Source organism: Aphis gossypii, chromosome 3 (assembly GCF_020184175.1).
Source record: "Aphis gossypii isolate Hap1 chromosome 3, ASM2018417v2, whole genome shotgun sequence".
NCBI classification, from domain to species: domain Eukaryota; kingdom Metazoa; phylum Arthropoda; class Insecta; order Hemiptera; family Aphididae; genus Aphis; species Aphis gossypii.
The window spans coordinates 12,522,886-12,549,813 of record NC_065532.1 but is presented as its reverse complement, the minus strand read 5'-3'; the positions used below and the strand labels follow the sequence as shown (position 1 = coordinate 12,549,813).

At 27.5% G+C, this 26,928-nt stretch overlaps 2 protein-coding genes across 6 annotated transcripts; one reads left to right on the top strand and one right to left on the bottom strand.

The window, feature by feature from the left end:
• Positions 1-411: 411 nt before the first annotated feature.
• LOC114123425 (U4/U6.U5 tri-snRNP-associated protein 2-like) lies at positions 412-22,035 on the bottom strand. Of its 5 annotated transcripts, XR_003592354.2 has the most exons (12): positions 21,532-21,996; positions 21,210-21,336; positions 15,716-16,540; positions 8,055-8,204; positions 7,775-7,888; positions 5,366-5,767; positions 3,191-3,477; positions 2,944-3,072; positions 2,746-2,807; positions 1,966-2,188; positions 659-762; positions 412-553 (listed from the first exon to the last, which is right to left on the bottom strand). XR_003592354.2 is itself a non-coding variant. In XM_050202665.1 (11 exons), exons 2-11 carry the CDS (start codon positions 21,328-21,330, stop codon positions 736-738), a joined length of 2,340 nt encoding a protein of 779 aa, XP_050058622.1. In that variant the 5' UTR covers positions 21,331-21,336; positions 21,532-21,996; the 3' UTR covers positions 412-735. The 5 variants fall into 5 exon arrangements, 4 of the variants coding, with proteins under 4 accessions (XP_050058622.1, XP_027842196.2, XP_027842209.2 ...); XM_050202665.1 differs by having other exon boundaries at positions 412-762; XM_027986395.2 differs by lacking the exon at positions 412-553 and having other exon boundaries at positions 687-2,188; positions 21,532-21,998.
• Positions 22,036-23,059: 1,024 nt separating this feature from the next.
• Positions 23,060-26,336, top strand: LOC114123415 (zinc finger protein 585B-like). Its single transcript, XM_027986377.2, has 7 exons — positions 23,060-23,474; positions 24,257-24,423; positions 24,513-24,601; positions 24,689-24,894; positions 25,009-25,175; positions 25,787-26,047; positions 26,115-26,336. Exons 1-7 carry the CDS (start codon positions 23,415-23,417, stop codon positions 26,131-26,133), a joined length of 969 nt encoding a protein of 322 aa, XP_027842178.1. The 5' UTR covers positions 23,060-23,414; the 3' UTR covers positions 26,134-26,336.
• The last annotated feature ends 592 nt before the right edge of the window (positions 26,337-26,928 follow it).

The following is a 26,928-nucleotide window of genomic DNA, read 5'->3' as shown; positions in this document are numbered from 1 at the left end:
GTAATCAACATCTTTTATTAATTCAATTTACAGTAGTTATTTAAACCATTTGTATTTTCTTCTGTCCGCTTTACGTAGATACCTACAGGCTACAGTAGGCCCCTACACCATGCAAGTTGAATCTATTTCTTCGATGCTCGTCAGTTGTAGATCAACATTTAAACATACCGTATTATAATCAATATATATTATTAGTATTAAGAATCAGTAGATCATGGCAATTGGTAATTACTGTTTTAAAGTATAATGGGATAAAATATTATTTTTAAATTTTAATTTTTGTACATATTCATATTACACTATTACAGTATAATTCAGAATGTTCTTGTTATTAAAAATAGTAAAACAATTTAAGCAGAATATAAATCATAGGACTGTACGTATATAGATTTTAAGAATAAATCAAACAAATAATCGACTTAAAAAATTTTATTATTACAACTTCAATATTATACATAATATTCAGAACAAATACATTATGAGGCTAAGGTGTTGATGATTGATGAACTATTTGTTTTAATTATAATTTATTCTTCTATTACGATATAAAAAACTTTTGTTAGGTATGATTTCATGTTTAAACAAAACAAAAAAAAAAAAAAATGACAAAAATTAAAATTTGTATTACTTGTATACTAAAATCAAATATTTGACTTACCTATTTCTTAAACGATAAATAAAAACAATACAATTAAATTATTTTTATTAAAAATATCTTCAAGACAAATTGTACAGCTATCTATCAGTTCTGAGCTTGTAAATCTAAAAATATTAAACACAAGAATTAATAAATATTTTTTTTAAAACCTATTATTTAAAATATAAACGATTATAAACTAAAAATATTACTTAAAATATAAACTGTACCTTTTAATAACCATATATTATAGTAGGATTTTATAGTACACTTGAAATTTATTTTTACATGTAAAATAATTTTGATCTGTTTTTGTAAAAATATATAAATTGAGATACATTCGTATCTATATAATAACGGAAATATTCCTTCCAGGGATTCGCTTGAGTGCCATCCCTAATATTATATGAATGTTTATTGTTTTTATTATAATTATAATTTAATATTTCCAGATATTTAGGTTGAGATTTAATAATATGAATCATTGTCTAAATATAAATAAACAGTTGAAATTTAAAATAAATTTATAGTATTTGTATGAATTGTATGTGCATATTTTATCGATTTTATAACTTCCAAAAACTATAATTAATAATTATATATATATTTTATAGACATATAATATCATGTACGTATTGATTGTTCGCAATTTTCTACAATTGTTAAGAAAAAAATGCTTGAAGGTGCTTATAATCGTCGTTGTTGTTTATATATTCGGAATACCTATAGATTATAGTAGCACACTTATTATCTTTTACTGATCGACTCTTTAGTTCTAGGAAGAATTCTATTTAAAAAAATATAATTATTTTTCTAACATTGATGTCACGACGATTAATTTATAGTTTATTTATTTATTTACTTACTATATTAATCTATGTCATATTTTAATACAATTATGTCCATCAATGTATAGTAGTAGGTGAGGCGAGATTACCTAACGGTTCTATTTACATGTTCGTTTAACACATCGCCAAAATATTTTACTAACGATTTCTATTTTTAGAATGTTTTTAAGTATATAACACCGTTTAAATTTTTAAGTTATAGTGTCTTCATTTTAATTTATGATTTCTAAATAGCCATTTTGAAATAATAATCACTAAAAATACAATAATTGAATAGATTGAATTATTTAATTGGACTTTTTTTAGAACTTGATTTGTGGTCTTTTTTATAACATTTTTTTACCAGCATTGCTGTAGCGATAAAGCGAAATAAAAACAGTCATCGATGATTAGGTACACCGTTTCGTCAACATCATTATAAGTTATTACTATTATTACAAATCAGTTATCATTATTGTTATTCTTAATTATTATTGTTACCTGTATGTATGCTTCAGTCAGAGTAATCATCTGCGGGAGTATGTCGCTCACATGCAAATCTTGCATCTCGTACCACTTGCTGTTTCCTTGTTTCAACACATGTACGCGATACGTGCCTTTATTCGGTTCCCCGTCATGCACGATATTAGCAATCAAGTCGTAGGAAGTATTTTTGTGTGCTGCTTTCACCTCGGGAGTAAGTATGTCTCCAAAGTCCACGTTCCTTAAAAACGAAAAATTATATATACCTATTAGCAACGGTCATCATTAGATCTCGATATTCATAGAAGTTAATATTGAGAATGTGCGAATGAAAATTTAAAATATGCAAAACAATTTATTGAATATGCAAAAGTTATTCAAAATTCAAAACAAAAAATATTGAAATACCCATTATTAAGTAGTTATAAGCTAAACTACTAATTATTATACTAGTAGATACTAATAATTATATTATAAGAAAAAAAAATTATAATACTAATGATTGGAAAAAAATAATACCTAATGGCGTATGACAACGAAAACATGACATTATCAAAAAGTTTTGCTATAGTGGAAAAAAATTGTTTTGATATTTTTTACTAATTTTTAGCAAAAAAAAATGTCTATGTTAAATAGTCGACAATAAAATACTTATATTAATTAAAAACATTAAATATGTATATAGGTAAATAGAAAATACATAAAATCCAAGAAATGTGCACTTTTCAAATCAACTACTTGTATTAAATTTATCTGCGGTTTTGATGTATTTTATGTGTGTCTACTATATATACTCACTTTACAGGGAAGTTGACGATAGTGGGATTCTTTTCAACGAAAAATGTATTCTTCGTAAACCGCTAAAACAAGCGAACAAAATAGCCAGATTAGCATATTATGAAATAAATAATAATTAGTAATTACAAATAATTTATTTGACTGCGACGCGCGCCTGACCTACGGCAATCGCGTGCACACAATTTAAGTCGCACGAACCTTAATGTATAGAATCAAATACGGCGGAAGCTGAGTGATCTCGAAACGTTTCATGAAATTTTCCTTATAAGTCTTGTACTCTTTTTCCGATTCGTTGTTGAACTTGGTCAGCAGAGAATACAAACTCACCTATAAACACACAGTTCGATCGGTTACCACATGCATAGACCAACACATGCAAAATTCAATGTCGTCGACGCTTGGTCGCATATTATTATTATTATTATTATTATTTATTATTACATACTTGAGGTATAATGTTCTCCATGACTTCGTCTTTGAATAACGGCGGTGGTGGTAGATCGCAAGTCAAATAAAGAAACGGCGATTCAGACACGTGCTCAGCGTATTCATCCGTACACAGCAAGCTGTACCTTTGTTTTTCGTCCAACTCTACAGGTGGAATCTTGCGAGTCTTCACGCGCATACTGCCCATGAACGTTTTGTACACGATACTGGAATGGCGGCTCTTCTTCCCGTTCAGTGCTCTGTGCAAAGAGTTCAAGAACCACGACAAAAAGTCAATCGGATCGCCTATAAACACACGGTTCAACTGGTTATCACATGCACACAATAATATAGTATATATATTATATTAAAATTAATAGCGTGTTTAGAGAAGAAGAACGTGTCCAGACTCTGGGGAGGATACAGAATTTCTGCAGAACCAAAAACAAGAAAAGTTTACCACAGATACTGCAATATAAGCCGTGATATTTTGTAGATAAATTTATAGAAAAAACAGTACCCATTAGAAACAAATATAAACTAATATTAGTGTATTATACTGTATTATACTATTTATACTTATACTAGATATAAATATAATATAAAATATAGTTAGACAATATTACACTAAACAGTAAAACAATTTTGTATCTCATCCCTCTTCAAGAAAAATAATGAAAATACATAGTGCCAAGTGGTATATGCAATAGCCATCGATCGCACGTACCTATTACAATGCAGTCTAATTTATTGTAAGATATGATAAAATCGCTATGATAAGGGTACTTATAGCATCGAGAGTTCTAGAGCTCGCCCTGCGAATCTCATCGCTCCGATATCAGTAAACATTTCATACAAAATTGCCCCAAATAAAATAATGTTTTTATATTATTTTAATGTTCTAATACGTTAGAAAATATTAAAATATTTTTTATATATTTAAAGACCTATACTATAAATATTTATATTTTATAATATAAGATCTGTTTACAATTTATAGAAATAAACATACTGTAAAATCTGGGTTACATGAATTTAAAAAATTTAAGTCATCGCAAAAAAATTTTAATGCAAATTTATAAAAGTTATTTTCATCTACATTTGTTTTACCAATTTCATCTGTTTAATGTAAAAAAACTTCACTGTTACGCTACGCATAAAAACGTGGACTCGTGCCACAATGTGTCTAAGTACAAGACTATAAAATTTATCGATAATCCGTAATGAAAGAAATATTTTAGTTAACAACAAAATTATTTAAAACAAAATATACACTAATAATAAGCATACATTATTATCTTTACATTTAAAACGGAAAAATATCCGAAATATTATCATATTAAATAATTTTATATTTATAATTAAAAATAAACTTTGTTGCAAAATGTTACAAGCATGATTTGTAAAAATGCAGTTAGTTTATTTTGATTTATAGTCAAATATACACCAAACTTAATGAGGGTAATGATGATTTGACGAGTGTAAGGGACAAGGGTTCGGTTTCCACTACAATACATCGATCCTTCAGCACCCTTAAAACTTTTGGGCGATTACAACTGCCCCAGTTCCCCAATGATTATATATAGCTATAACGAGAAACAATAATTTCAAGCTCTTATTTTTAATATTTAAGTTTCACAAATGATTTTATGAAAAATGTTCATTAAAAATTGTAACCAATAAAAACGTGATAAAATATCAACATTGTGATCAATCAACAAAATATCACGATGGTGTTGTTACATGTAAATATGTTCCACTTCACTATACATAATTCAAAATGAAGAAATAATATTTTTTTTGCTGAACGTTATAAACTTATAACTATTAGTCATATAAAATTATTATTCACTCCTGGTATTAAGACATGATTATGTATAAAGTACAAAAATTACGAGAATAATGATTTTTGATAATTGCAGTTAATAACGATGAAGTGTAGGTATTTGTATTGAGTTGTACCTATAAGTAAAATATTATTTTCGAGGAAAAAGAAGAAAGCTTAAAATAAAACCAACAATTTCACATAGGGTGTACCCTCACTTTCTACCCACCAGCTAATAAATCTTAGCAATTATTCAAACATTACGATAACGATTATATATTATTATTATTATTATTTTTATTATTATTATACTGCAATACGATTGTGCAATGTAAAAAAACAAAATCCATGGCTGCGATTCTCACTTACCCTGCTCGGTGAACTGAAATTTCTTGCCACTCCACAAGACGACCGCCTGTAACATTTCGTGTGGCGACACGTGAGCCTTAAAGTTTCGCGGATTCCATAGCTTTCGCATGAGCTCGCCGAACCGCTGGACTAGAAGGAATACACTATCACCTGGTGGCCGTTTCACCTTTGCGTAATTCCTCTCGTCCAGAAAGTAGTCACGGAGCGGCGTGACATTGGACAGAGCCTGCAGGATAACGTTACAATAGTCGTTGGCCTTGATGTTGTTAAGGCCCACGATGCCAGGCAGGTACAGCGTGCCATCGATTGCCCGTGATCGTTTGTCGCACGTGTCTAACAGGCTGATGTGCTTAGGCGAAAAAGTCGGATTCAGCACGTACTTGATGTCATCCAGTGAAGAATCTAAGTGTGTTGTGTACAAGTTAACATTATATTAAATATAAATATTTCAACAGGATGACTTTGCATTTTATTAAATTTTTTTACTGCATAAAAGATTTCATATATTGCTAAGCAAAACAAATTTTTTTTTAAATTATATTCCTCCTTTTTTTTGAGTTCATATATAGGGTACAATATTTTTTCAATTCGTATTTATCATTTTTTTTTATTATTACTCTCATTAAATTTATGTTTGCATTGTATTATAGGTATTACAGTTTCATTTGAATCGTATATCCTTTAACTTTCTTTAATCAATAAATTTTCAAAATAAAAATTAACTTTATACCTACTTTACCTAGTTTATTAAAAAAAAAACTAATATAGTGTCAAATAAAAAATAAAAAAACAATGATTAAATTCAAAAAAATTTGTTTCAAAAATTTGCATAAAAATTTTTTTTAACATTTCAATTTTTCAAAAATAAATATATTTTTTTAATATTTTAAGAAATAAACACCAAATCAACTAGATAATCCCATTTAAACATATACATGGGTGATTCTTTTATCAAATAACACTCATTATTTTAAAATCTATTAACGTTTTTGGAAAAAAAATTTTATAACAACAACATACATTTTAAATTTCATATTATGAAGCAGTATATTTTTCGGAATATTTCGATTTTTATGTATCTTAATACTTTGAAAAATAACTTGCTTCGCAATAAGAAATTTAAAATGTATGTTATTATCCAAAAAAGTAAAAACTTAAAAAAATATAATGATAATAAATATAATTATTAAAAAATAATAACTTATAGATTTTAAAATATTGAGCGTTGTCCAATAAAAAATCGCCTTGTATAGGTATATTATCTAACGTTATTTATTTCAAGTGGTAAACTGCACATAAAGGTATTTGGTACATAGGAACGAGGTAGCAAAAAAAGTAATAATATTAACGTCATTAACTTTATAGTTATAGGTGATTGCATGCCGAATTCGGACTTGGAGTTACGATACACCAGGACAATAAATAGACAATCTCAAATGTTGCAGTATATTATATTATAATATAAACATAGTAACTGCAGTGGCAAATTTTATTAAAGAAGGGTCGGTTTTTGGAGGTTACATTCACCTCCTCCATTTCTACTAGTAAATTGTAATACAACATTTACTTTTGTAATAAAAATCAGCATACTGCCAAATGTACACACAGTATACCTACTGGTCAAATAGTGTCAAACATGTAGTAAATAATAAATATATAATAATATGAAATCCAACTTTATGTCCATCACTTTCGAATTTGGATATCTCAGAAAAAGATCGATTAAGAACGGCAAGATTAAAAGTGCAAACCAACGCAAACTATTAGAGTAAATTAAATTTATAAATTTCAAAGCGAGTAAAGAGGCGATATGTGTATCTGGATAATATTTGTCGACCATCTTTTCAAATTTAGAAATAGGTAAAGAAAGAGTCGATAACAATATCTCTATTTTATAGTGTCTGGTATTTTTAAGTCACCATTTTAGGTACACGTTTTTGTTATACATTTTTTTTACACATCAAAAAATACGTGTTCAAACGCATTTTTATCAGTGTATGCTGTATATTATAATACATTAAGAACTGTATAACGGCCAAACGTGTGTGAGGTAGTACTCCGCCAACACGAGATAGCCACAGCTGTTGGCGGAATCTATGAAAACCAATAGTATAATCTGTCATAATATTACCGCATTTTTTTTTTTTTTTTTGTCACATTCCAATAGACTGTAATGTTTATACTGAGTAAGAAAAAAAACATTTTTTTTTTTATTAAATGTGTGTTTGAAATTCACGCGCACTCAGCGTGAACATTACCCAAAACGTCAGGTTTCAATTGGCCGGCAGCGTTCGGAGGCGGAGTCACCAACCGCACATTCGTTTGGCTCCAACTCTAATAATATAATATAAATGCATAAACCCGACCCTGAAAAAATGCTGACGCTTTTTAATATAATAATATACTAACCGACTATTTCGTAGTTATCGGGCAGACAGTAAAACTTCAGGGTTTGCAGGTTCAAAAAGACGTGATGGCTCTCGGCGACGCTGTGAGTGTAGGCGTGGGTGTTGGTGCCGCGACCTGCAATGACGATCGAACGTAAACACAAAGACGACGATAATAAACAACCGCGGTAGATCGTCGTCGATTGGAACGAGTCCACGAAAAATACAGACACACATCGGTGTGTATACGGCCACGTTATTCGTCCCGTACGCAAAATAATAATATTATATCAATACTTTACCTTGGAAATATTTACCGCAGACCAAACAAGCGTAGACGTTGATCCGTGACAGCGATACGGAACACAATTTCTCGAAATCGAAGTCCAGCACCTGTCGGTTGATCGTGTCTAAATACGGACACAGGCGATGCACTTTTTTCATCCATTTGTCTACAACAGAAACGACGCTGCTGTATTTCGTTCGGGATTCTTTTCTAAACGAATCGTCAAGTGCATACAATAACGTAGTTATACGATTTAAAAATTATTGACAAGGTACCCTCCGTGTTCGATGCTGGCACAGATCAGAATAGCAGTGCCGTAGCTAAATGTTTTTTATGAGCCCCATAAAATGGCATTAACGCATGTATATATTTGGTAAAATCAAAAAGGCTTAAACGACAAAGGTCAAAAACCTAATATACATTAACTCAATAACTAAAAATAAAAATTAGTGCATATATATATACGTAGGCATTATAACATGTTTGGAAGGATTTTCAATTTTATGGTTTAAATTTATAGAACGGAAAAATATGCACACCCCTGCAGTGTTCTCTGCGTTCGGTGAAATAAAGGAAGGTTATTAACGATTTTGTGAGCATAATATTCGGGGACAGTTGATCACAATAAGCTCTATAGTCTATTGTGTTTCATCGCAAGTATCACGCACTGCGGTACTATATATAATAGTTCTTTGCTAATGAGGCAGGAATGGTTAGACAATAGTGACCTGTTAAATTATAATAATTATTTTGATACTATTATACGATGTTAAGTTTTTGTGGTACTAATCTATAGATATTAACAGCAACATTTATATTTTAGATTCTGAGATAATTGATGAATGCGTCGGTTTTACAATGTGTATTTTTTTCTGTTTCATCACCATTTATTGGAGCGGTATATAATTATTATATTCTTCAATTTTGAGGGCGGTTTCTTGTAACGAATTGAACCCATAGTTAGTGTTTTGAGTACGATTAAATGACACTTGGGTAGTTGGGTTAAATGAGTGAATAATACTCACGAATTTAATACAAATCCGTTAAATAATCACTACATTCAAAAATAGGTATAGGTATTTCTGATAAACGATTTATTCGAAATAACAGAAAACTATGATTTTATGACGAATAATAACTATAAGTTTTTTTTCATAAATCATTATATTTTATACTCGGTTATTATTTTCGATATTTTATCAACAACTTGATATTATTACAAAATATAGTACACAAGACAATTTTTTTTACAATTTATTAGGTATTTATACTGATAAAATATATATATTTTAAGTATAAACAGTAACTAGATAAAGTTACTAGTCAATAATTTTATTATAAAAGGAATTTAGAAAGTAACATACCTATTACATATTATGTACAGTTAGTATAAATTTATTTAAGTTTGGGTAACTTATCGTAAGCCAAGTGATTACAATTTTATAAATTGCTAAACTTTAGTTACTGTAGTGCTCATTAATTATATATTATTTATTTTATAAAACTTCACGACAATATAGTAAGTCAAAACACTACTAAAATATATTGTAATTCAAAAGTAAACAAAACATATATTTTATTACTTTAAACTTTGGTTACTTATTTTTTCTTTCTATTTTCAAGTTATTAAACATCGATTTTAAAAATTAAATAAGATAAAAAAAATATTTATAAAATAAACATTTTTTAATATTATAAAGCTGAAGAATATATACGTTTTTTTAAACAGGCTAATATCTTAATTATAGACCGACTTCAGTACAAGTTAATGGATTTTTGAGACTCGGATGGTGTTTTAAGATTATTCTTTCGACCCCTAAAGGTTAATATAAGTGGTTTACACATGAATATCGTATTAATTCATGAAAATCGAATAATTTTTAGTTTATGGTAAAGAGTTGCAACTGGTTACAGAAGTAAAATAAAAATAAAATAGAATATATAGACTAGCCGACCATACGTTACTTTAATTTAATAAATGAAAATAATATTATATTTAATGTTTGTCATTCAAATGTAGGTAAAATAAAATACAATGCCTTCACATAGGTGTAGCCAGGGGGTCCCAGGGTATGCCACTGTATAGGTACCCTGAAACTATAGATTAAATACACAATGTAGTTTTGGTAAATGGCAGTGTATTTTGTAATAATTGTAATTACTAATAACCCCGTGTTGAATTTTGTGAGTTAATGTTAATTTTGAGTTAGTGAGTCAGTAATATTATTGTATATTAGGCGAAGCCCCTCGCGGCTTACTGAGGTACACAGATTTCTTGCATGCCCTGAAAAAAAGGTCTGGCTACGAATATGTGTCCTCTTATTTGTGACGAAAGCGCTTCAAAGATTGTTCTTAGAGGTATCAGGGAAATTTAGAGATTTAAGTTGAACCAAATTCGAAAATATATCAAGCACAAAATCGAATACAGGTAGATTACCCAACTCGGTCGATTACGCCGATGCCTATTATACCGTCCCGCGGTGAAATGAGATATATACTAAAACCGAGATACATCGATATACAACCGTGCATTTTGTATTCGTTTATTTTTTTCCGAGCGAGTAAGAGATACACAGCTGGTCTAAATATAAAACTATAATTTAATAAAAATCAAATCACGATCAAAGCAAATTTGTTGTTATTTTACTATTTGTTATTATAGAAACGTATTTAAATACATAATACGCATTTATCGCCCAGGGCACAAACATATGGCATGGGATATGAAGTTATTTATATAAAAAAATTAATTATATTTATCATCTCACTAGTAATCTGGACAGATATATAAGTTAACATATTTTGTTAACTTTCAAGTATTTTAAAATGGATATTATTCCTTAAATAAAATATTAAAGAGGACTAAAAACAGGAGTATTATTTTAATCAAAAAACTAGACGAGATTGACTGTTATTAATTAGCAAAACGAACGGGTCGGTTTAATGATACTATTTAATAATATATTATACTTAGGACTTGAGTTTTCATTAACGATGTGAAACTAATTGTCGCATAGAAACGCAAAATAAACCAATTTAAACCATTATGTGTCATGATATATATTAACATATATTTTAAACAATATAAGTCTAATACCAAAAAATAACGTTAAACAGAATTAATTATACATGAATTAATGATGACAGAGAATAAATTGTTCCGTTATTACATTTTTTTTTTTTTTTTTGAAGTATTCGTAAACATCATGGCCCGGGTTAAGAAGCAACGTTTTATCAAAAAAAAAAAAAAAAATGCTTAGGAATACATAGCATTTACCCACCTTTTTATTAATCTCTTGTTACAAGTTTTTATAAACCATAAAATATTTGTTCGAGAAATAATATTTCATAATGATAACACAAGGACCATTTAATTTCATAAAAATAATCGTTCTATATCTTATAGGCATCGAATGAATCATAACTTTTATGTGTCATTTTAACAACTCAAAATGTATTACCAAAATAAACAGAAAAATCATAATTTTTATTTACGATAACTATTTATTAATAAATACTATCAAATTATCACCAATTTTTTTTTAAATCTTATCAATTTTACATATTATGTAAATTAAAAATATAGCTTTCGTTAATTTTAAATAAATACTCAATTAAAAAATAAGAAACATTGAACGATTAATAATGCCAATTAGTTTATACTACAGTTCTCAATATAATAAAAAATATAAATAAAAAATAATGCCTAATTTTTCTTTTACCTTAATATAGTTATACTTTTTTAATGAAGAAAACGTGATTACGCACTAACTAAAACATGGAGCAACCTCCCAAATCTCCATTTCTCAGCTCTGGTTAAATATGTGAAGCAACCACATCCCCTCGATGAACGAAGTATAATATGTCTAAATAGTTTAATCATAGGAAAGTTATTGAACTCTTCCTTTCAATTACAAAATAATTACTTTCCATTGCATTAAGTATTGAATTCATATAAATGTTTAACAATACTAATTTTAAAATAGATTTGACCTATGCATATAACTACGAAAATTTTACATTTTGCTTGTAAATACATATATCTAATTTTTATTATCATTAATTTAAAGATAATTAATACGTATAAAAAGATGAACATTTCAGTTTGACATTTTAGTTTATAAGAACTGTTTTAAGATTGAAAAGAAATTAATAAAGAACCAATTTATCAGCATTTAAATAACAGAGAGTATAAACATAAAAAGTGAAATAATATTTCCTAATACTAAATTAAAAAGGACAGTTTGAAGCAATATTGTCCTACGGCCTTACCAATATGCCTGATAGCATTTTATGATAATTTATTCTTAATATAACATATTAGTTTTTTTTTTTTTTTTAAGGATAAATTTATATTTGAATAATAACTGCTACTATAAGATCGGAGAGCTTTGCCAGTATTTAAGAAGTTTTATAACAACCAGACAAAAACAATAAAAATAGTAATAATTTAGTAAATAAATTAAATATGTATTTTTGGTCCACAAAAATATTCAACAACATAAAATATTCACAAATTCAGGTACTTACATTAATTAACATTATATTAACTTAGACTTTAAAATTGTAAACATCAAAATCACAAATATAATATAGTCTATTCTTCACTACAGTAGTTCTTAAGCACATTTTATTGAAACTATGATATTTTTCAAAGGAAATATCAAACCTGCTTAATTTTTTTAACAAAGCATTTCAATTTTACACTTCTTATTAAAATAAGTTTTTATCTTTTAAAAATCTTAAGAAAATGTTTATTAATTAATTAACACTTTAATTTAATGATAAAACTAACACATAATATATTACTATTGAATGAAAAAATGGAAATAACATTTACTCATGGTAATTATAATTAAAACCTTAATATATTAGTTTATTTAATAAGGCTTCAATATAAAAAAAAAAAAAAATTGAAAACCGTTGATGCATTATAATATTATTATAGGTATATAAATATTGATTTATAAATTATTTAATATTACCTACTGTAATACATTCATCGTTTTTCAAACACTTAATTTATAAAGTAAAATTTAGTTAAAAATGATAAATACTATAAAATAGAGTTTAGTTAATACTTTGTTCAAGCATTAAGAATATTAAATTCTAATAACTTAGGTATATATTATCATAAATTAATAGATTTAATAGTTCCAACTAAATAAATCATACAAATATTGGCATGAATAGTATTAATAATCAAATAAATTAAATGGACAGCACATTATGGCCAAATTTCTGGTGAACTTGGCTCTTGGTTATTAATGACCTTATCAAAAAAAGTTATAACTTGATTTAAGGACAATGAGTTGTGTAGTGTTTCTAAAGGTCTGATTGGTGGAACTCCATCGCAACCAATTATTGAACCAGCATAGCTAGAAGGACCGGTCATTAAATCATGTAAATCTGAAGTGCTAGAAGAGCCACTAATTACAGCAGTACTAAATAAACTACTAGTTGGTGGAGACGCAGAAAATAAATGTGAAAAAAAACAATGTCTCTTGGCTGTGGCATTTTGAGGCTGACAAAATTTAAACTTTGGTGGTCCATCACAAGTATCATCTTCGGAAAATATAGGCAGTTCAGATGATTCTTTTTTATCATCTTCAGTAATTGAAAAACGACTATGATCTTCTTCTTCTTCAATTTGCGGTTCTGTCACAGAAAATCGACTATGTCCTTCATCTTCATCTAATGAATCATCCTCTTCATAATCTTTCTGTTTTGTTTTAAAATTACTACCTGTTTGTGGTCGAAAACCAGGACCTGGTGGTAAATTTTTTCTAACACAACAATTAACACCAGGACTGAAATGTAGTTCTACATGGAATCTTTCGTCGGATTTTACATCTTTAGTGGGATCTTCATACAACATAATGACTATTTGTGTCATATAGTTGAGTTCTGAAACAATACTGACATATTCCATAGCTCGGCCCCATTGTTCGTCATTATTCACATCTAATAAGCCACCAAATCTCAAAATAGATAAAAGTGAATGGATATGGCTTTCACTAGTAAAATATAAACGAGATCTTACATGTCTTCTAGGACTTAATACACCGTATGAATATGTAGGATTTAAACGATTTACAGTTTCGTCTGCTTCTTCACATGGCTCTTCAACATTTCGTTGTAAGTCGGATTTAAGTTTTCTTAATAAAGGTGTGCAAATCCCTTGACTTATAGTGACTTTTTCATCTACATCTAACCCATACTCTTGTGGAATAACAATATCAGCCAAATATTTAGCATACGTATATAGTTCTTCAGCTTCTTCAAACTGCAAAGTGCGTTGATTGTGCTGTAAATCGTATTTAATGCAATCATATATATCAGGAATCTTGGATATATCAAACTTTTTATTTTTAGTATAAAAATCTTTTTCAATTTTTGACCACCGTTGACCCATAAGTTCCCACGTCTCTCCATGATATAATACAGTATCTGCTTTTTTAGGATCATCTTTTTTAGATTCTACAACAGCAACCAATTTCTGTATTAATTCTTGTACTATTTCACAACATTGAACAGGATTTTTTACATAATCTAATGCTTCATCTATACTAATAGCTCTACACGGATTTATCATTGCTCGATCTTCAGGAGTAAATATATGGTCATTCTGCATTAATTTGTGTAACTGTTCTTTTGTCATATTTTGTTGTTCACTGGAATCACGATCATTATCTAACAAACCATTTGTATTAGCACTTTTAACCATTTGTACAAGAATTGGCGTTAATTCTCCTTCGAGAGCCAATAATCCTTTTGCAAATGCAGCAGCCGTCATTTGTACTCTACCTTCATCACTAGCATAAATCTTTAAATCATGGCGAAATGTGGAGTGTAATCTAAGAAGCCCCAGTCCTTGAGTATCTGAATTTCTACCCTGGCCACCAGGATACATACATCTAAAAATTTGTCCTAATTTTTCAGCTTGAACTCTCCCTGCAGGAGTTAATTCACCTCCCCATTTTAGTATTAGAACAAGTGATGGGTCTTGTTTAAAATTTATACTTTGTTCTTTTCTTGGTCTTCCATGAGGTTGGTATTTCATTTGAACTTTACGATTTATTCCTGAAAAATGACCATACATTTCTAAAACACTTTTTAATTGTTCAAGTTTTCTTTTCTTCTCTTCAAGCTCTTGGTCAGCTTCATGGTGTTCAATTTCATCTAATAATGCTCTGGCAATATCTAAAACTTCTTGAAGTTGCTTAGGATGTTTCAACTTAACTTCTCCTTTCATTTTACCCCCATACCTTTCAAACACATCAAAAAATTTGGAATGTCTAACTTCAACTTTCATTTTTTGTTTAGGAGTACGATCTCCGTGTCTTATAACGGCCACAACACACCGTAATTCCATCATTTTCCCAACAGTTGTAGGAACAATTGGAGGGTCATCTAATTGAAAAGGAACTGACCAAGGTATATGAAGTGTAGGTGCTAATTCTCTAAGTATCATGTTTCCTAATATTTTGGCACAATCATCATAATATTTATTTGAATTTTTAACAAAACTAAATCCATTCACATCACAAACAAAAGATTTACCATTTGCTCGTAGTAGGTCAAAGCCACAAACAGTTTGCTTAAATGCTAAACATACCTTACGAGAAATCATTTTCTCAGAATTACTGAGGATAATAGGATATCGTATCTCCTTACCTTCAGAATCACGTTCAACTTTTCCATCAAGTGCAGGTGACTTACGAGCTTCCGCATGAGCATAATCTGGGCCAACAGTATATACTTTAACATCAGTTCCATCCGTAGGCATAAAATCTTCATAAATAAAAGAACCAGTTTTCCTAACTCTAGATTCTGGAGAATAAACACTACTCCGACTACCAATTTTACGAAACAGTCTTTGACTTCCACCTCCTGCTGAAGTAGGATAATAAATATAAATATTATGATCTTCAGCAGAAACTGGTTTTTCAACAAATGGTTTATTAAATACAACACCATTAATTTCCACATGGTCTTCAGACTCTACAAGCTCATGTAAATTTGGATCCTGAGACTCTCTATCTAAAACTGCATACCTTGGAATTAAAATTCCTTCAGATTCCAAAATTGAATATACCTGCCTCCTATCTTGAAGAGCAAACTGAGTTGGCAAATGATTAATAACCAGTGGATTCCTAAGCTCAGCATATCTAATAGCTTTTTCAAGAGGAAATCCTTTAGAATGAAAAGATATCAAACAATCACAAATGGGCCATTCTTCGATAGGTTTTAATAATAATTCTTCTTCGAAAACTATCATTTTTAAATATTCAAACTCAGCTAGCCTGTTAAGAATTTCTTTCATTGGTTTAGAAAAACTTTTTTTTTTCATGGCACATATGCCAACAATAACTTGTTTACGGTCTGTAGTTAAAGATGCTTCCATTAACTCTTCTTCTTCAAGTGGCTTCATCGGCTCGAAATCTTCAACAAGAATGGTTGGTTGAGTTTTGCAGAGTTCCTGGTAACCTTGCTCCATCTCTGTATGGAACCACCAAAACTTTTGTTAATGGCCAAGTAAAATATAATTACTAAGCCTAAGTAATAATAAATAATGGAATAAAAAAAAAAGCTTTACATTTTTAATTTGCATAACTGTGAAAATTATTTAATGAATGTTGAATTTGATAAGGTTTTAACATTTTATAAATGTTTAAAATTTAAAAAAAAAATAGTATAAAAATGTAAAACCAATTATTTTAGTATATTTATTTTTAAAACCATCATTCTAGTTATACCTAATATTTAAGTAAATTAAAACTAACATATTTTCTTATATTTTATTATAAATTTAGGTCTAAATCAGTTATCGCCCTATTACATGGCACCATGTATCATTACAATATAAAAATATAGAAATACTACATCCCTAGTGAAATTTGGATAAATCCTTATTGTTTAGATTAAAATATAAACTATATGAATTATTTAATAATTTTAATTAATCGACATATTATATCATATAGTACTATTGTATAATGTGTTACAATGTAAGTCTGCAGTTAGTGAATGTCAAAAAATACATCCTAAATTGGTAAAAGTTGAAAAATTAAAAAATGTGAACACTTACATGATGATTTTTGTCAATGTTATTATACACAATACAGTTTTGTTAATATATATAATATAGACCACAGATTATACATAAAATACAACAAATTTAATTTAATCAATTAGTTATTATTCCATAATAATAATAATAATAGTATATATATATATAATTAATTAAAATTATGTTTATTTTATTTTACCAAGTGTGTATAAGCTTGGCACATCAGCAATTAATATTAAATTTTATTCATGAACTGAAATCTGATGTCTAGTGTACAGTAAAAATGTTTAGTTATTATGCAAATCAATAGTACATAATGAATAACTGCGATAAATGACATCATAGCAAGCCCAAGCAAGGCAATTATCAAAATATAATATTATTAAGTTGTTGAGTAAGTTAATGAAATATTTTATCAAAATTATCAACTTGTATAATATCTAATATTGCCTACTTTATAATATTATTATTGTATATTATTTGAATAATTTCCCCTTATTATCCTCAGATTACATTTTAATAAAACAAAATTAACATTACCAACACTCGCCAATATGCCTATGTAAATTTTGACACTTACTAGTGAATATTTTACAAACAGTACAAGTTGTCAACTATCACCAATTTCAGACATTTACAGTAACATACATATTATAAATAAATATATCATAACTACATATTATAATAATAATAGCCAGAGGTAGGGTGATAACAGATCAATGCCTACAATTTTTAAATACCTATATCACATTTCTCAATATCAGAATTACTTAAAAAAAAGTAAAATTAATTAGGTATTTTAAACTTTATGTGCTTTAATTTTATCATTGTCCAATATTTTTAAATCAAATCAAACATAGGACAAAAAAATAATCAATAGTTAAATTATTTACTGTTTATTTTTAATAAACGCTAAAAACGCTTTTATTTATTTATTGTAATTGTTAAATTTTTATGGACATATACTTAATTAATTGTAATAATATTTAAAATAAATGTACAGTGTCTAATGATATTTTTTTTCTAGTATTCCAATATTAACTACTAAATGATTAATGAACTACAACTATTTAATTAAAAACTCACTTTTAAAACCATATTGCAAAAATATCAATAAAAACTCTCAGTTTTGAAACAACATAACTGATAAAAATATTGAAATCAAAATATATTATTTATTTCTACATTCCTAATTAATACAGTTCAATTTATAAGTGCAGATAGAGTATAAAAATAAATATTGATTTAGCGTAGATATGCAATTAATTTTACAGAACTGAAAAATGTATTGGCTAGGTAATGAAATGATTGAAAAAATAATAGAGCCATAGTAATATAAATTATTTTTTTTAACCAATTAGCAAACAATTAAACAAGTATAACTCAAGCATGCAATCATTAAAGAAAATGTATTATTAAGAAAAAAATTAAGATTGCATAATATACCAAAAATAAATGAGAAACCACTATACAGTGATATAAAGGAATAGTGACATTAGAATCTAAAATTACTTTTTACACGAATCTAATTATTCATATATATAAAAATAAACAAAATAAAATTTAAATTGCTGTTATATAACAAACAATATGATATGCATTAAACCATAAACTTAATTCAAATTTTAATTAATAAATTAAAATTTATAAATATTTCATCAAATTTAAAATGTTGTCTTCAACATATAATGTGTACGTCAATTACTAGAAAGCTTTTTTATTTTATGCAATCTAATTCATAAAACTCATTTTTTATACCATAATTTATTAATTATTGTTGATAACTTAGATAATTGAAAGAAAATTTTAATTTAAAATTTTGAAAAATAAATTAATTTTAAATAATTGAATTAAATTGAAATGTTTTATTTATATCTGTATTTTGATCAAATAAAGTATTTACCTTTTTAAAATTTATATTTATTAATAATTATTAATGTACTTTCTTTCCAAGCAAATAATTCTAGCAACATAATTTATTAATAAAAAATTAAAGAAAATAGGTAAAACATTTTAATTTAATTAAAAACAAAAGTAATTTAATTTAATTTAATCTTAAAATTTTATTAATCACTTACAAAAAGATCAAGAAAATTCAAATTTGAACAAAATAATTGACAACATTTTGTATAATTCCAATTAAGTTCCCAAAAAAAATTTTGAAACCCGTGCATAGTTTGATTTTGAGAACAATGGTGCAATTAGATTTTGGCTGATGGACTTATTTTTCAAGTTATAATATTTGAAGTATGTCGGTTTTATGGATGAAAAATCATATTGGAATCAAATTAATTTTTTCCAACATCATTTTCAACTCATAAAACTAAAATATTATACATTAACAAGTTTCTACAAGGTTATACCTATATAATGATTTAACTAAATCAATGATATACCAACAATCGAATTAAATTGAGAATAAAATATCTATTTATACCTACTCTTCAAAACAAACAATAGTTTATAACAGCATAAAATAAAAATTCAATATGATTTAACCAAGGCTAAATGGCAAAATTCTTAACTATTTTAAATTATGATACAAATACTTTAGAAATACTATGTGTATATGTATAAAACTACCTTACTAAAATTATTATTATTAAAGTAATATTACCTACAACTTAATTTAATTTAAATTCAATTTTAACATATTTTATACATTTGAACGAATTATACTTTGTTCAGGTTAAGAGTGCCCAAACTTGCGCATTCATACTGAGCCGTCAACAGCTGTCAGACCCCCCAGGCGACATTAGACGCCCTGTGATTGATCGACATTGTACGACATACACGACACATGCACAAACAGAACTAGTTTTTGTCTGAGCAACTGGGCACTTTTAACCTGAACAAAGTATAGTAATTCAATATATAAACTATTTAAAATAACTTAAAAAAGATATTTTAAATTTAGAATGTATAATTATTTCAACATTTCTGGGTTAGTATGAAAATATTATAAGTTTAATGCTAAATGCTGATATACTATTATACTATTAGGGACTATTTTTTTTTTTTATAGTACCTAATATTAATGAATTATGAAAGATAAAAAAAAATACTAAACATCAAGCTATAACAGTAAAATTACAAATGTACCTTCTAGAAATAAGTAATGTATAGAGAATTTTAAAACAAAAACAATGAAGACAACGTTTTTAATTAAACCTAAACTGTTTTAGAACAAACTAAACTCCACTTAGAATTAGATTTTTGAATGCAATTATTTGAATAATAAATTATTTTCTAATATCTTATATTAATTCTCACATATATTATAAGGAAATCAATTAATGCAATACATTTTCTTTATTACAAATTCTTGGTAGATAATAAAAGTATGTCAATGTAATACTAGATATACTTGAAATTTAATTAATAAAATATCAAATCTACAATATTATAGGTGTGATTGAATAATCTTTTAAGTACAAGACATTCATGCATTATTAATTTGTGTTTTATTTATGTACAAATTATCAATACTTACCAATGCATAGCTAATATTGTTAATAAGTAAAATTTTTTATATCTTTCTTAATCCACTTAGCACAGTATAACCACATAAAGAAATACTTTATAGACATAAGACATGTTTAATTTAAATAACAATGGTAGATCTTAACCACTTACAAGTTACAAGCCTATCACAACTAGTACATATACCTACTATATTCAAGATAATTAAAATAGTTTTCATAAAAAAAAAAAAAATAATAATAATTATAAAAATTCCTATTGATTCATTCATAATACATGCACATTCATTATGGAAAGGAAATATACATTCATAGTTCTCAATTTTAAAGTATCTTCTCTTAAATGCTGTCCAATATTTTTTTTTTTTTTGTCATTTTTATAGTAAAGTAAATTTTATTCAAAGTAGGTATTATTGGTTTTAATTTTTATGTAATTCTTAATACTTAAACCATTTTGTAAAAGTTACTCTTGCTGAATTATTTAAATAAGAATTTGTTATGAAAGGTATAGATAACGTATAATAAAATAATGGGCTCTCAGAGTCTCATAACAAATTATATGAATAAATTATCAACTTTTTATATCTAAACTGTTATTTAACAAAATTGTATTTACCAGTAGTTGAGTTGTCGTCCTCGTCGTCTTTAGAAATCCTTTCAATGTCCGAATGAGATTCATTCCATTTCCTCTTGCCATTCTGTTTATTTTCTTCAGTATTTTGGTTAAATGATGCCATTTACACCTACAATTATGTTAATAACAGAAAATTTATGAAAAAAAAAAAAAACAATTGTTCGAGTCGATTGAGTACACAGCATCCGTTTTTAAATTTTAATTGCATGCGCATCCCTTTAATCACAGACCGTGAGTAAACCGACTACAATAACAACGGCGTTTGACTGATAAAAATTAAAAACAAAATAATAATAATATACACCTATATTATATTGTGCGTTTAATGGACACTTTTATCAGCGAACTTCACAAATGTGAAAATAGAAACGCGACGTCCGGCGATCGATAAATGTTGTAGGTTGATTTCGGAGAGCCGCCCCGTTCGTTCCCGTGGTACGGTGCGGAGACAGTTTGCGCAATATAGTCGAAACGGTTTGGCGCCGAACTGTTCTCCAATAGTACGGTTCACCCGGTTCACCCGACAAATGACAAATTCGAACGACAAAACTTTAGAACCTCATTCGTAACAATAATAATTATGATGATGAATGTACTGTTAATTACAATAAAAATAGTTTGTAAGCATTGGGCAATTAATTATTAGTATTTTATATTCTCGTTAGAGACCAACTCGCCAAATAAGAAATAACTAATAAGTGTTGTACGCAACGAAAACGAACTATGTTTACAAATATTGTCGGCCGTCATTCGTTAATATATAATCTCTATACAACTGTAAAGCCCAATCAGCCCGTTAGCCCATATTAAATTGTACAAAATAAATTGATAACCGAGATTTGAGGTAAACAATTATTATTTGAGGTTAATCGATAATCATGTTGATAATAATATTATTACCCGGTTACGTCTTCTCAAAGCGGCTATGGGTTTAGTATACCGATATGACCGTAACCGTGCTGCTCAATGGTTACTAATTATCAGTTATTACTACACCGTGTGATAGATAACCACAACTATAGATAACTATAGCCTAAATCACGGCCTAAATACACTCAGACTTCTATGTTGTATTATATATATTATATATTATAATTCTGTGCCTAAATATGCCACTAACATTCCTAGTGGATTTCCATAGTATTTGTATTTTTATATTTTTTACAACCTTTTATAGTTTTATATAGATCAAAGATAATATTTGTGAATGACGTATAATATTTACTATATAGGGATATATTTATATTCTATGATGTAGTTGTAGATAGCCAGATAGGTGAAACAATTATCAAATACCTATAATATTGTACTGAAAAATAAAATATGCATAATAATTTTCGAACAAAATCCGACAAAAATTGGTTCTGTTAGTATGAACTTTTTGCAAATCTCTCAGACTTTTCGACAAATTAATGATCAGTGATCACACATTGGCTATTACAACGGACGTTAATCAGGGTACTATATAAGGAACACGATTCGTTTCTATGACTTGGGCCACGATGTAGAATCGTAGAGATTAGAAGAAATATTTTTTTTACATTGTGAACCCCAGCTTTTTACTGTTATGTCGTGACTGTTTTTCGTATATTTTAGTATAATATATAGGTAACAAAATTATGTTTAAGAGGTCATTGTCCATGTTTATGTACACAGATGTTCCCATTTGTATCGATATCAATAATATACCTTTTTACTGATAATACGTGCAGTTATCAAATAACTGTTGTGGATGAGATAAAAAGCCAGTGAACTCGTGCTGGAAATGCATTATTAAGTGCACGTAAATATTTATGTATATATAAATTATAAATGTATGTTATCAAATCTATATTATATTTTATGCCCTCCCCACCCACCATCAATGAAAAAAACGAACAATGACTTCATTTTTTTTATGAAAGTTGCTTTTTTTTATACTACACTTAGTTTTCTAGCTGGTATAATACCATTAATACCTATAATACCTACTACCTACTGTTCAACTGGTTTGTCTGAGCATGTCCTGTCGATGTACAATCTTGCATGGACATAACTTTTTCTATTTTTTCGTCATAATAAATTCGTGGAGACTCATTTTATTAGAATTTGACACTATATCTACTCCACTGCCTTTTTGATCTCACTTTTATTGAATAGTTATAGTGTGGTAAATAAAAAAAAATATATCAATTGACGATTACCCAAATGGCTACCTACAGCGATAATAGTTATGATTCACAAGTGTTAGAAGATTCAGTCTTGCAAGTAAATATGAATCATTGTTTTTTCCTTATTTTTCAAATTCTTTAAATTTTATATTTTGTGCGACTAATAATATTTTTATACTAAAAAATTAGAAAATTTTTAATTTAAATGTTGTTTTAAAAATAAACTTTTTGTTCAATTAATGTAAAAATAAATTTAGATAATTACCCCATTGTCATTGTAATATGTTTTTATTGTATCTTATAATATATGTCTATTCTGTCCTATATTGATTTATGATCCATTCATTGAATGCAATTTTATCAATTTATATAGTTAATATCATTTCTGGTTCAATTATCTTTCATTGTTTACTTGGGATGGTTGGGTTAATACAATTAGAGGATGAATCGTAAGGGTTGTAAATTGGAGTAGAGAAGTTTGTAGAAAGTTTTGGCTACATTTTTTATAATTAGAATAAAAAAGTGTGATTTGAGACGTAAAAGGTTGCTCTAAGAATATTAGGGAGACATTTTAATTGAAAGATTTAGATTTTGTTGTTGTTTAAGGAGTATGGAGTGATTAATCTAAAATCCTATCATTAAAAAATTGACTGTAAATACAAATATATAAATATATAATTAACAATGTATTGCTTAAATTATAATCATTAACCATTGTCACTACTTTACTACTTTGTGAGTAAATTTATTATAAATTCCCTACTTGATATTGTAAACTATAACATTGTATGCTTAATTTGTAAATACATAATATTGAACACTTGAAACTTGAATAGTGTCTACTTTGTATAATAATTTTTTTTTTTTTTTAAATTTTAGTGTAAACAGACTTTTGAAAATATCTTATGTGTTCAAACTACAGCGTTATTGAAAAAATCAACACTCGAAAAAATTTTTGTAGTATTACAGGAATTTATGTGTAAAATTAATGATAGTGAATCTACCATTCAAGAAGTGATACAGTCTGAAAACAACTTCAATAAAACGTATGAAAGTATATTTATTATGATCTATTGATCTGTGATGTCTGTGATGTATTTTGTTTGCCCTTGTTATTTATTATTTATTTTTTTAGAATCTGCAAAGAAGTAGAATTTAAAAGAAAATCAAATTGCAAGGCGTTTGATAACTTTAAAGCTTTATGTAGTGAAAATAAATCACCTTGTAAGACAATTTACATCATATTATAGTTTATCTAATTTTAATTTTTAACTTCTGTTTTATATATTATATTATGTTAATTTTGTTTAGCTGTAAAAAGACAAAATATCTACAAATGTGCAGATTGCAAGTACCAAACACCTAGAAAATCTGATTTGAAAAAACATCTAAAACGTCACATGGGTGTATGCGACTATTTCTGTAGTTATTGTGAGCGAAAATTTTTTGATAAATACAACTTAGAGAGGCATGTAAATGCCAGTCACACTAAAAAACAACAATATTCGTGTACATTGGTAATGTATAAATCATTCATTTCATACATTTATTTTTCATATTGAAAATAAACCTATTGACTAAAATATCTAATCTATTACTAATTATTAATAATTTGTTTGTTTGCAATATAGTGTACGTACACAACGTTTTTATATGATTCATTAAAACGTCACAAAAAATTAAAACATAGTGACCACATAGGAACAAAATATGTATGTTCCGTTTGTTACCATGTGAGTGCTACAAAACATGATTTAAATGTGCATTCATATAGTCACAATAAAGTTAAATCTTACATGTAAGTATTTCTTTCAATGACCAATTTATATGTGAACACAAATCTATTATGTTGTGTTTATACTATTATTGTGTCCTCTCATTGTTTTATAAGATACTATCTCACAATCAATGACCCAAAATTTAATTCTAAACTTGTCTAATCAAAATATGTTTCAACCAAGACTTAAAACACATAAATTGTTTTGTTATATTTTATTATTGAATCTTTGAAAAATGTATTTATAACTATTTTATTATACATCTATCTATTCAATGATTGAATTTTATTTCTTACTAGCTGAACCTGTGCACTTCGTAACCCGTTAAAAATCCTACCTTGTATATCTCAAACTGTGTTAAATTCATTGGATTTCTGTCTGTTTATAGTCCTTTATGCATTCCTAAAGGGCTAGATCGATTTTGATGACATTTAGTATAGAGATATATTAGACTTATAGGCAGAAGTTAGGCTAAGTTAAAAAGTGATAGGTCCAACCCGAGAGGTGCTCAAACAGACATATCAAAATGTTATTTCCATGGCAACAAACAAAGGACAGACAGGCGGGAATCCATTTTTATAAAATATATAGAAATAGATGAAGTAATACTTTTTTTTTTTGTAAATTGAAGGTGTGAAGAATGTGGTTCAATGTTTGCTATCAAAAGCCGATTGATAACACACCAGAACACTGTACACAATGAGCCTGTTCATCCATGTCAAATTTGTGACAAATCATTTAAAACACTGACGCTGCTTAAAAGACATACAGTCATACACTCACGTTTTAAACCTTATTGTTGTCCATTTTGCAACCATTCATCCAACAGCCAGAGCAACTTGACCAAACATGTACGCAAAATTCACTCTTTGGATGATTTTTCTTACCACAAGTCAGTATTACTTGCTAGAATCATCACAAAGATGCTTGACTTAAATAAATACATTTTTTGTTTTTAGATTTATTAATGGAAAATAATATTAGAATATGGCGGTACACATCCAATCATTATCACATCCACATCAGACCTGAATTTACTATAAGTAATTTACCAATCCAAAACATCAAGATTGATAATTTTATATGTATTTGTTAATGATTTTATTACACATTATTGTTCTATTGTTTTCATTGTTTGTATTTTATTATATTTAACGAAATAAATATAAATATAATTTTTATATTCCTATCCTCATTATATAAGTTTGAAGTTAGAGTTAGAGTTGGAATAATGCTTCCAGGGTATTTTCTGAGTGATAAATTGAATATCCATGGTGTATAGTATATTATAGAGGTCAAAAATAAGAAGTTTACTGAAGTTTTCAAAAAAATTATGGAAAATCATTTGAAAAGTGACAGGAAAAATGGAAATTTTTACGCAAAACCAGTTTTCAACAAAATTGTTTTTTTTTTTATATAATTGAAATTCTAAAATGAATCATTGTAAATACTTAAAATTTTCACCAAATGTTTGTAATACCGTTACACGGTTAAATTTTCAAAATATTTTGGCTTTTTTTAACTACTTATAGACAACTGAAATTTTCGATTTTTCTGAAGTATTTTTTTTTTAAACATCGATAAAGAAATTTTGGATGCACAAAACAACTCGAAAATTTAATACAATGTTAGATACTACATAGTCGTACAGTGATTCAACAATGATATAATGAGATTTAACTTAGATCAGTCAGAACTATGGACTAAGTATATTAAGCATACAGACATACAGTTCACTGGACACAGCCATAGTGTCTAGTGCCAACTACCAAT

What these genes read in the sequence shown, in the direction of transcription:
- LOC114123425 (XM_027986386.2), bottom strand. Translation starts at nt 21,330, where the DNA reads ATGGCATCATTTAACCAAAATACTGAAGAAAATAAACAGAATGGCAAG. An exon ending in GGACGACAACTCAACTACTG is followed by an intron (nt 16,541 to 21,209) that starts GTAAATACAATT and finishes GGTTCCATACAG; the next exon opens with AGATGGAGCAAGGTTACCAG.
- LOC114123415 (XM_027986377.2), top strand. Translation starts at nt 23,415, where the DNA reads ATGGCTACCTACAGCGATAATAGTTATGATTCACAAGTGTTAGAAGAT. An exon ending in TAGAAGATTCAGTCTTGCAA is followed by an intron (nt 23,475 to 24,256) that starts GTAAATATGAAT and finishes TTTAAATTTTAG; the next exon opens with TGTAAACAGACTTTTGAAAA. An exon ending in TAGTGAAAATAAATCACCTT is followed by an intron (nt 24,602 to 24,688) that starts GTAAGACAATTT and finishes AATTTTGTTTAG; the next exon opens with CTGTAAAAAGACAAAATATC.